Raw genomic sequence first — 11840 nt, 5'->3', positions numbered from 1 at the left:
GAGGTTCAGCCCAGCCTGATGGTGCGAGGAGGAGTTGTACAGGAACACGTTCACGTTGGTGCCGCGCCACTCATCCGCAAATCTCAGCAGCGCCGTCACGTTCCGATCAATGCACGACACAGCGCCGTAGCGCGGCATGTCGTGCACGTACCACGTATCCAGCAGGTAGTCCGACAGCGCCTGCGCACCCGTCAAGTGAGTCTCGTTCACCTCGTAGTCCACCGCGCCCGTCGACACCGCCCTCCAGCACGCGCGCACTCGATCCGCAGCACCACCGCACCGGCTCCGTTATGAAGAACAGCGCGTGCTTCGGCGTGCCACACTCCTGCGGCACAGCGGCGTCCAGGTACAGCATCAGCGCGTAGTGCATGCAGCAGTCCGCCGCCAGCGTCGGGTGCACTCATGACGGAAGCAGAGAAGGTTGCAACAGGGCAAGGGGAAGGCAAAGGAGAAGAGCATCGACGGGCGGTCTCCTTTTCGACGTGTATTTGGTCTGCCCCGGCAGCGCATGACTCTTCTCGTGGCGCTGGAGCTCCCACTATCGTCGCTGGCGGAGGAAAGCGAGTAGACGCCGTTCGCGTACAAGGCGCGGCAGCACTGCGGTTGCGCCGTCATCCCAATCCATGCGGGCCATGCTCCGCCACGGAGCAGCGCCTGCCCACATGCAGCATAATGTGGAAGCAGAGATGTCGCCTCCGCCGTCGCTGTGACGCTGCACGGTGTCGGGAGGGCTGCGGGAGGGCTGATCAAACGAGTTGCGTGTGCTCGCTTCGGGGGTGCACGGAGAGGGGGGGTCGATGCGGGCAGGGGCGGGGAAGTGCAGCAGTCGGAAAGACGAGAGAGCAAAAAGGGCCGTAAAAACGAAATGAGAGAGGAAAACGTTGAAGTGGGGACGTCGCTCGGAAGATGCAGGTCGGGCACAGCGCCTTGTGTGTCGTTGGGGTCATTTCTCTGTGCGTGCGGTCGTGCCATTTCGTGCTGCGGCTGCGGTGCTCTCAAACGAGTGTGCAACGCATCACGCAGAATCAGCATCGGCGGCAAAGGTCAGCGGCACCAGTGAGGCACAGGGAAGGGGGTTGCACATGCCTGCCTGCTCGCCGCCATCACCCTAGTCGCTGGGCTGCCGTACCGCTCCACAGAAGCCGCCGTTCGCGCCTTTTGCCCCTTTACTGTGCTCCTGCACTTTACGCGTGTAGCCACCGCTGTGCATTCGCGGCGTGCTATGCGGGCGCGTGTTCGTTGTCGGTCTGAGATCGCACGCTGCCGAAATCTTTTTTATTGGTGTCTGCGTGACAACAGCAAGCATCGTACGCTGAAAAGGACGCGGGAGAGAGGAGGGAGTCAGCGCCCATGCGCACACGCGCATCGCACAGCGTTCGACGCTCTGGCACGGAAGCGGGAATTCAGTGAAGCACGGGAGGCGGTGGTGGTGTGTGAGGAGACATCATCGGCAGACCACACACAGCTCGCGCAGCTCAAGATACAGCAGCGATGCCAGAGAGACGGAGTAAGCACGGCGCCAGCAGAACATGCACGCATATATATGTAAGCGCGGCCCCCTCCCCCTAATCCCGAGCGAACGCAATCAATGATTGAGTCCGCAGGCGATGCAGAAGCATAGCCACGGCACCAATGGCCGAAAAAAGGAAAAGAATGGTTACTTCGAAAAGAAAAGGGGTGCCCCCGAGAGCACAGCACAGCGACTGTGCAGAGGAGCGACCCGACGCGCGTGCGCACAAAACAAGTATATATATATATATACATATGCATGCATAGATGTACTCGGTATAGGCAAGCTGCGACGAGGATAAGATGTGGACCTCGGCAGCAACAAAAAAAAAGAGAGCAAGCACGCACGGATGCACGTCGTAAGCATGAGCATAATAGGCGAAGCACAAATAGATGAAGACAAACAAAAAAAAGAAGAACGGGAATCGGCTGACCCGTCGCGACAAGCGGAGGACACTCGTGACAGCGGAAAGGCCGAGAACGAGCCGCGTCTTACACATACACACATACACATGTATATACACACGCATGCTCACATGCATGCATAGAATGATATGCATGCATACATATACACATGTCTGTCTCTCTATGTGCATGCATGTGCATGTATATATACATACACGCGTGTGTATAGTGATACCTAGATGTGTGTGTGTGTGTGCAGAGAGACCCATAGCGCTCGAGCGGTGGGCACGGCACGAAACGCGAACAACGACGAGGAGGACCGCCCACCCCCACTCGACGCGAGGCGAGGAACAAAAGCACGCACAGGCAGGAGGAGCAGACGCAAACACGAGAGCGCCGCGCATGGTTGGGCGGGGCGTTAACAAATCGGCGCCGTGTAACGAGGATGAGACCAGAGGGCAGTGCGCGCTCACTGGGCGGAGCAAGCCCAACCGAAGAAGCGCACTTTAGCCTTCGACGTCCGCCTTGCCTGGGGCTGTTTCCGCGCCATCACAGCATGCCAAGAAAGACAGGAGACACGCACAACTTCGCCTCCTTGCCTCTCCTCCGCTGCTCCCCCACCCACCCACCCTCACACCGCCACAGCAGACGATCGCGGCAGCCCCGCTTCTCCCTTCCCCTCGCCTCTCCAAACTACCACCGCGCTAGCAGCAGCACGTGCAGTAGCTCTTCGTCGTCTGGGCAAGCTGCTCCGCCTCCTCAGCCTCGTGCTGCCGCTCGGCCTCCTCGCTGATCTGCATGAAGACCTGCTCAATCGACGTCTGTGACACGCTGTAGTCCGTCGCCCCCAGCGCCGACGCGTGTTCCTCCATAAGCCTGAATGTCCTCGGCAGCTTCGTACCGGGGGGCAGCTCGAAAGTAAAGCGGCGTGCACGGTACTCGCGCAGCGAGGATCCCGGGAAGTTCTCGCTGAAGAAGTTCTGCACAGCCTCTTTCAGCGCCTCATCATCAGAACGGATGCGCACATTCACCTCGAAGCCGGTGCCGAACTTGTTCTTCAGGTGAGTCTTGTCGCCGATGCAGCGCAGGGTGCCATCCACCATGATCGCCACGCGATGCGCAAGCGCCTCCACCTCCTCCAGGTGGTGCGTCGTCAGCACAACGGAGCTGTTGTCGGCGACTGCCTCGATTGCGGTCCATAACCCGCGCCGCGCCACAGGGTCCATGCCGGCCGACGGCTCGTCCAGGAAGACCACTCGAGGCCCTCCAATGAGAGAAAGCGCCACAGACAGCTTGCGCCGGTTGCCACCGGACAGGTCGTGCGCCAGGGTATGCTTGTAGTTCGTCAACTCGCACAAGGCCAGCAGCCCCTCCACCACACGCTTGCGACAGTCGTACGAGATGGCCCGCACGCCCGCGTACAGCTCCAGGTGCTCTTTCACCGTCAGCAGGTCCAGGCACGCGTCGAACTGCGGGCAGTACCCGATGCACTGCAGCGCCTCGCGGCTCTTCGTCACGATGTCGTTGCCGCAGATGGACGCGCGGCCAGTTGTCGGGTAAATCTCCTGGCACAGTATCGAAATCGTCGTCGTCTTCCCAGCACCGTTCGTGCCGAGGAACCCAAACACCTCCCCGGGGCGGACGCCGAAGGTGACGTTGCGCACCGCCACCTTACCGTTGGGGTACACCTTGCTCATGTTCTCGACGCGCACGAGGTCGCTCTGGCGCGCCTCACACTCGAGCACGCTTCGGCGCTCCGCCATGACGTCCTCGTCTTCGTTCTCGACAAAGTCCGGCTCCGCGTCGGGGTCGTGGAAGAGCCGCTGCGTCCGTTGCCGCCGTCCGGGGTGATCAACGAAGAGGGTGACAAGGACGTAGAAAGGCAACCCGGCCGCCATGTACACGCACGGCCAGCCTACCACGGACATGGACCACGGTGTATTTGTTGTACCGAACGACTCCTCTAACTTCAGTTTCGCGAGGTTGCTGATGCCTTCGCCGACGCAGAAGCTCGGCACAACGCGGAAGATCCACGGTAGGACTTCGGCCACCTTCTTTGTGGACTCGAACACAGACAGCATCGAGACGCAGAGAACCAGCAGGAAGCCGGTGATGAAGTTGGCGAGCATGACGACGTTCTGAGCTGTGGAGTGCTCCTTGAACAGGAAGCTCACAGCGTACGCCATGGCCACGCCGGAGAGGCCGTAGAGGAAGAACAGCACAATGGTGGCACCGACAGCCCTCGCGCCAATGTACTCATCGCGGCTGAAGATAGCGAAGACGATGATGATGAGGAACATCGTGATGACGTAGCAGCAGATGTCAAACAAGAAGTTCGCGAGCCAGTAGACGGAGAAGTAGAGCCCCGACACGTTCTGCAGATGTCGCGCCTTGCACTCCCGCTCCTTTACAATCCACGACACGAACGTGGACGGAATGAACGTGAACGGGATCATGATGACGATGGCGATGATAAGGGCGTAGATCGAATCCTGGACTTCGACCTCGGTCTTGGTCTTGGGCATCGTTTGGACGACCGTGGTCAGCACACTGGCGTTATCGCCGCGGTGCGCCATGTAGTAGCCGTTGTAGAGATTGTAGAGGCCAATCGGGCTGGAGTGCAGGCCCGAGGTGTTGTAGATCACGGCCGAAACGGACCTGTTTTCTGGCGTGAACGGTAGCGGGAAGGTCACCGCGTCGACGCACACCAGGCCGGTGTACCGCTCCGCCACGTGAGTGTTGTACGTTTCGAGCATGTAGGAGGAAAGCGTTGCGATGGACGTCGCGGATGGCGGCTGCACCGTAACGGCTTTCGACGAGAACGGTATGCTCAAGTTCATCGCCGACTCACATCCGACCACGTCGATCTCGACCACTGTGCCGTATAGGTCGCTGGACAGCGTGATGGCTGGGGATCGGAATAGCTTGATGAGCGTGAGTAGCATTGCGAGCAGCACACACAGCATCGGGCACGCAATCTGGAAGAATTGCGTCCGGCGGTCGCGCAAGGCGTTCCAGAGCCGCTTCCACAGCATCGCCTTGAACTGGCTGTGCAAGACACCGAGCTCATTCCCGATGAGGCCGACATTCCACACATCCGACGGCCGCGGTGGTTCCTGGCAAACACCATCCACGGTGCTGATGTCGGCCAGCGCGCTCACATGGTTTGCAGAGGAGCCCGCAGATGCCGCGGCAGCCACTGGTGTCGTCCTGGTGAACGGCGCCGTCAGCTGCTCCCGCTTCCGCTCCATCGCTTCCTTGGCCTCCCCCTGCTGCGCAATTTGAATGAAAATCTCCTCCAGCGTCGTGGCAGAGACACTGTAGGCGCTGACGCCAAGCTGCGAGCCGCGGCCCTCGATCTCGGCGAGCAGGTTGGGGAACGCTTCCTTGGTCTTCATGGGAAGACGGAAGGCCATCTCCCCCGCACCAGACCCGAGCCTCGTCGCTGACGGCACGTGCTCCCTCACCATGCCAGCAACGGCCATCCGATCAACATGGGCGACGACAGAGAGGGTGAGCACGTAGCCGACCCCGAGCTTGGCCTTCAAGAACATGTTGCTGCCCGCGCACTGCAGGCAGCCCTTGCTCATGATGGCAACGGAATCGCCCAGCAGATCCGCCTCGTCCATGAAGTGCGTGCTCAGAAGGATGGTGTGGTACTTGGCCATGGCACGCAGCAGGCCCCACGTGTATCGCCGCGCGCCAACGTCCATGCCGGCAGTCGGCTCGTCGAGAAACACAAGACGGCTGCCGCCAACAAACGCAACGGCAACCGACAGCTTCCGCTTCTGCCCGCCCGACAGCATCTTCGAGGGGCAATCGCGCTTGTCCTGCAGGTCGACGCCGGCGAGCATGCGCGAGATCGCCTCCTCCTGGGCAGCGCCTCGCAAGCCCTTCAACGCAGCGTAGTACCAAAGGTGCTCGTAGCACGTCATGTTCGGCCACAGGATATTGTGCTGCGGGCAGTATCCGATCTGCTGGCGCGCCTTCTCTAGCTGGTTGCGGACAGAGTAGCCGTAAATGTAGCAGTCGCCCGCGTCCGCCGATACCATCCCCGTCATCATGTTCATCGTCGTCGTCTTGCCGGCGCCGTTGTGCCCCAGCAGCACAGAGATCTCGCCCTCGCGCATCCCCCAGTACAGGTTGTTCACCGCAACGAACCTCTTGCCGCCGCGCGAGTACTCCTTGCGCAGCCCAGTGGCGCAAACGGCGTAGTCGGCGCCGCCTTCTGTGATCTCCTCGAACACGCCATCCTCGGCGCGCCCGTCGGCGCCGCCCTCCAGCACGCCCGTCTTTGATCGGCAGCACCACCGCACCGGCTCCATGATGAAGAAGAGCGGGTGCTTGCGCGTACCCCACTGCTTCGGCAGGACCGCGTCCAGGTACAGCATCAGCACCAAGTAGATGATGAAGTCCATAAACAAAATGATGATCACCGCAAGCATTTTCGGCGAGTCGCGGAAGTAGGTCAAGTCGGAGCCCGTCATGCCGCCGCTCAGCTCGTGCGAGAAGAGGATCGTGACGCCGACAGCGAGGCCGGATGGCGAAAGAAAAGAGAATCCAATCTGCGCGGGGCCCTGCAAGTTCTGCACCGTAAAGAGCGGAATCGCCAAGGCGAAGTAAATCAGCGGCGCCAGGATCGCCGACAGGCGCGCCTTGTTGAAGAACACCGCCATGAGCCCCGACAGCGTGATGATGGAAAGTGAGAAAAAGAAGAGCAGGAAAAAGACGATGCCGAAGTTCGACTTCGCCAAGTACGTCGCCCGCAGCAGAATCGCCATGATGAGCGAGACGGCCGCGTACTGCGCCACGTAAATCAAGAACCACGCCGTGTACATGACCACTTCAGACAGCCCCATGATCAGCATCGCCTCCCGCAAGCGCAGCTCCTTCTCCAGCACGATGCGTTTTGTCATCTGCGACACCGGGTACAGGAAGCCGAGCACGAGGATAAGGGGCACAAACCGCCCGCCGTAAGCGAGAAACTGGTCATCCCTGTAGCCGCGTGTCGGCGCGGGAAGCATCAGCAGTTCCGCACTCGGCGTACTTGTCGTGCCGAGTATCCTTGTCAGGAAGTAGTGGTACACGGTCTGCTGCAGCGTCGTGAAGCCGGAGAGGATGTACATGACCGGCCCCTCCGTCACCACGCCACCGACGTAGTAGCGTGCCAACATCCACTTCGTTCGCGGCAGCGCCGTCGCGTTCAGGCGAATGGCCACATCAAACATTTCCGCTGTCAAGTTGCTCACTTGAACGATGCCCCAGATGGGCGGGTCACGCCAGGTGCGGCTCTGCACCCTCGCCTCCGCCTCCGCCACTGTGGCGAAGGTGCCGCCGTAGACGTACTGGAAATAGATGGAAGTCTTGCGGAAGTACGCAACGAGCGCCTCCGTCTCAGTGGACGCCGGCGCAAAATAGAGAGTGCCGCTGGATAACATGGCGGAGTCCACCGTCTGGAAACGGTCTAACGAGACACCGCTCCAGTGGTACAGGAGGCGCCATGCCCACTGCAGCAAGATCATCTCATCCACCGTCGGAACACGGGTCGTGTTCTGTGTCGCATAGCGGCGCATCGTAGAATACGCGTTCAGAGCATAGATCTCCGAAACGCACAAGCCGACCGGGGCGCCGGTGATGTTGCTCTCAGCGCACAACAGCGTCGGCAGAAATAAAGGCTTTTTGAGGAACTCGCGACACTCCAGGAGACCCTCGATCGGGGCCCCGCCAGTGAGCGTCGCATTATAGCACATCATGTCCGTCGCCTGCGTCATCACCGCATTCGTGATAGACTCTCCCGCCACGCTGAAGTAGTCAGACGCCGGGACGAAGCCCTTCTTGATGACGCCCCACAGGATGATGGAGCCCACAAGAAAGAAAATCGGCGTGATGAGCTCGCACGCCAACGACAAGGGGTCGCGGGACTGCAGGATGAGCATGCGCTTCACTGTTACAACAAGCTGAAAGCAGAAGCTGCTGCAGTCACTTGACAGCGAAGTGGACGTTTCCGAGCGGCGTTGCGCCTCGACCGCGCGCATGTAGACATCGTACTTGTCTTTGCCGTCCTCTAGCGCATCGCCGGTGCTTCGCGAGGAGCCGCCCTTGTGCGAATCACCTCCGACGCCGAAGCCGCTCTTGTCGACCTCGTTCACGTTCCTCAGCTCGACCTCATCGCCCTCCGAATGGCGCTGCGCACTGCTGGTCGGTCCGCTCTGGGCCCCTCCATTATTGAGCGGCTTCAGACACGTGCGCTCCCCGGGCCGCTGCACCGCACAGTTGTCCGGCGAGTTCTCCGTGCCATCGCACAGCGCCGTCTCACGAGTTCTTCTCGGAGGAGACAAGGTCGACATCCCTGAAGCGGCCCTGTCGCGCTGTGTATTCTTGTTTGCGGCACCCATCGCCTCTAGCTGCACCTCGTACGAGGAATCCTGTTTTGCCACTGCGCCACGCGCGACGGTTGTGGTCACGGACGGGTTCTGCCGTCCGCGTGCGTGTCTTTCGGCTCCCTCCGTGACACGCTATGAGCGGGTGCCGACGTGCCGCACCGAATGCACACGCACCACCGCGTCCAGCTCAGTCCGTTCCTGGCGGCAGACTGCCGAGTCGTGCCGGAGGGGAGGGGGTAGCAGCAGGAAAAGGCAGCAAGCACAACGCCCACAATAAGCGAACCAGCAAAAAGCGGAAGAGGGAGAGGAAGACTGGGCGCGCACGGCACACACGACACAGAGAGAGCTGCGTGAGAGGGACGGAGCGACAGGGGGGGGGGCGGCGATGTGGCGGAGGTTCGAGCGCTGAAGTCGACGCGACAAGCAAAGGAGGCAAGCGTGGGGATAGCGGAGAGGAGAACGGGGTGCCGGCAGGCGTGTGTACACGCAGCACGAAATATCGAGAGAAAGCGGGTGCGGCAAAAAAAAAAACGAAGAAAATGTCCGCGGTCAGCGGAAGAGGCGAGAGAAGAGAATCAACGGCCACACACACACACAGAAGAGGGCGGAAGGAGAGGCGGGGGCGGGCACAAGGAGGAGCACGTGAAGCAGCGGATGCGGCAGCACCTCTGTGCAAGGTGTCAACGGAAAGCGAGGAGAAGCAAGAGCACAAAAAGTCACAAGAACGCAACTGGAGCACAAGGGCAGAGAAAACGGTCGGCAGTACAGTCCACGCCTCCGGGGGAGAGCGCTCACCACCTTGCACAACGCAGCACAGCACACACACAGAAAGAGAGAGACGCACGCACGCGCACACGCACGGACAGAACTCAAAGGCAGAGGAGAGGCAGAAATATACGAATGGTCGCTCACGCTGGAAAGGAAACCATAAAAATGATATGAAGACACCAACCGCAACCAAAAGGCAGAGCACAGCACTTCAAGAGAAAACACACAGAGCACAAGGGAGAAGCGAAGGGGTCACGGAAGCAGGCAAAAACGGAGACACACACACACTCGCCGGGGGGTAAAGGGGGAGGGAGGGCAGGGGGAGGAAGTCTCCCAGGAAAGGCACAGGCGCCGATTGGTGCCGATTTCAGAAAGCCCAGAGGGGGAAAATAAAAGATGAAAAGATAAATAAATATACAGATAGATAGGGGGCGTCCCACTCTGCTGCACCAACAACTAAATGCAAGGACTCACCGGAGAGCACGCCCACACACTGAAAACGTGTGCGAGATGGGCAGACACAGGTAGATGGCAAGAAATATAGAGAGTGGCGGAGAGGTGAAGCAGCAAAGACGGCAGCACGAGTGCCGGAAGAGAGAGAGACAGAAGCCGAGCTGCCTTTTCGCCCTACACTGCGCACTGTTGCGTGTATCGGCGCCGCTGTGTCTAGCGGGATGGGGGGAGGGAGCTACGTCTGCTTCGCAATAGCCACCCCCACCACCTTGCCGTGCCGCCGATTACAGATGTGTAGTCCCTCTCGCGTCGATGCACCGCCTCCTCTTCTCTCGCTTCCCTTCCGACGGATGCGTCACTGTTACAGCGCCGAAGTTTTGTCTGGCTCTGCTGCGTGCCTCGTCCTCTTCGGGGACGCCGCTCAACGCACCCTGCACGTCTCTCGGTGCGTGGCGAGAAATATGCTGGAGCTTATACGGCTCCAGCTCTGCTGACGGGCACACACTCACCCGGAACAGAGAAGATCCTGATCGCGCTTGCACTACGCGAGGAGGCGTATCGATCCGCTCGCTCTGCGTCTCAAGCGACGTTGCACCGCCGGCCGCTTTTTCGGAGATGGAGAAAGAGGCTGCGTCTCCGCAGGTGACGACGGTCTAGGGTAGTGCTGCGCGCAGGCGAGCCAGTGTGCGCGTCCGCAGTGGACGGTAGCAGCGCTGCTTGTCCGTGCGGGCGCTGGCCTCCGCTGTGCTACTCCTCTGCCTTCGTGCCTCGGAATGGAGCGGTGTCACACGTCGAGGTTGTGTTCTTCTTCTCCGCACCTCAGGCTGAAGGGAAGACGGCGGGGGGCGGCTCACACGCGCGCGCACACACACACGTGCACGCACACGGGACGTCACAGCTACACACTCACGAGGAGCCGAAAACGAGGGGCCGAAGAGCGAAAGACTCGCTCCGTCGCAAAACCTCTCGCTGGCACACCGCAGCCCGTCAATCAAAATGCGGGCGAAGGGAAGAGAGGGCCGGCAAGAATGAGTCGCCAACGCACACACGCATCGAGTGGGCGAGAGTGTCTTGGCTGCACCGCGTTCCCCAGGCCGGCAACAGCCAAACACGACGTGTCACGAGAAGACGGGGATGAAGAAACGAGAGCCAGAAGAAAGCACGAAAGGCAGCGTGGATTTGTTTGGTTTTCTTTGGGGAGGGGGAGGGGGGCAGCGGAGAAAAAGAAATGCAGCACAAAGCAGACGCAACGGCAGACCCCTCCTCGCGCTGACGCAGCCGACAAGCCTGCACTCGACACAGACGCGAAAAAGTAAAGGGGCGGCCCAAATATAGAACGGATTTGACCGGCAGCAGCGCACAGGCACCAACGCCTCGTGGAGGGGTAATCGGTCAAATACGCTATCGTGCTTGCAGGGCGGAGCAAAACAAGAAGAGACGGGCAAGGGCGGAGGGTGCTTCACAGAGTCTCTTCGCCGCAAAACGGGGACGGTGGTGGCACCCGTCAGTACGCCCGCTACCTTGCAAATGGTTTGGTAGAAGCACGAGGGAAAAATCGCAAACAATAAAAGAAAAGCAGCGGCGCGAGGATTACCAGACGGAGAGGGCTGCAGGGCAGCGGGGGGAGGGAGGGAGCGAGGGGTAGGGGGCGGCTGCGACGGCACAAGTGAGGAAAAACGTTCTGCTGTGCGTATGCACGACGCCGACCACCGTGGACAGCCGTCAGCTCTGTTTAACGCTGTGCTACCCTCCAGCGCGATCAAGTGGGTGGCAGGATACCAAGTACCTACTCGCACGTGAGGGCGGTGTGGAAGAGAGAGAGCCAGTCTGAAGCGGACGTACGACGGTGTGTTCCCTCAAGAGGCTGTGTGTGCATGTGTGTGTTGCGCCAATAATGCCGTGAGAATGCCAAGCGTTGGCGGTGGGGGTGTGCGAAAGCATGACGGAGAAGGAGGCGAGGGATGTGTGATGCGCCAACGGCGGAGAGTCGCGAACGCGGCGCGCGGCGCCAGATAGAAGAAGGCGGGATGTCAGTGGGCAGAGAGCAGAGAAAGAGTCGGGGAGGAAGAAAGGGTGTAGCAAGAAAGGTGGCCGTGCTGTCGAGACGGGAAAGACGGAGCTGCAGGTCTCTGCATATGCTTGCTGCAGACAGAAAGGAGACGTAGGCAGTTGGGGCGGTGAGGGGTGCACGCAACGGGCGGTGCCCTCGCCCACCTCGCCCGCCGCCAGCCCATCTCTGCCCTCAGATCCACCGCCTCCTGCGCAGAGCGCGCTCCATCGAGCCGCGAAGAGGAAGCGAAGCGCAGGGTAGGCTCCACGTGT

The 11840-nt window shown here is 60.5% G+C and overlaps 2 protein-coding genes across 2 annotated transcripts; both read right to left on the bottom strand.

Annotated features, from left to right (window-relative positions):
- LDBPK_111220 (ABC transporter-like protein) lies at positions 1-138 on the bottom strand (the record flags this gene model as incomplete). The annotated part of the gene is made up of 1 exon (XM_003859049.1): positions 1-138. A coding segment is annotated over one exon (138 nt), but the record flags the coding sequence as incomplete, so codon positions are not given.
- A 2480-nt stretch (positions 139-2618) lies between these two features.
- Positions 2619-7949, bottom strand: LDBPK_111210 (ATP-binding cassette protein subfamily A, member 2, putative; the record flags this gene model as incomplete). The annotated part of the gene is made up of 1 exon (XM_003859048.1): positions 2619-7949. The coding sequence occupies one exon, from the start codon at positions 7947-7949 to the stop codon at positions 2619-2621; it is 5331 nt and encodes a 1776-aa protein (XP_003859096.1).
- Between the last annotated feature and the right edge of the window lie 3891 nt (positions 7950-11840).

Source organism: Leishmania donovani, chromosome 11 (assembly GCF_000227135.1).
Source record: "Leishmania donovani BPK282A1 complete genome, chromosome 11".
In the NCBI taxonomy this organism is placed as follows: Eukaryota; Euglenozoa; class Kinetoplastea; order Trypanosomatida; family Trypanosomatidae; genus Leishmania; species Leishmania donovani.
The sequence above is the reverse complement of the archived record's forward strand: the minus strand, read 5'-3'. Positions and strand labels throughout refer to the sequence as shown.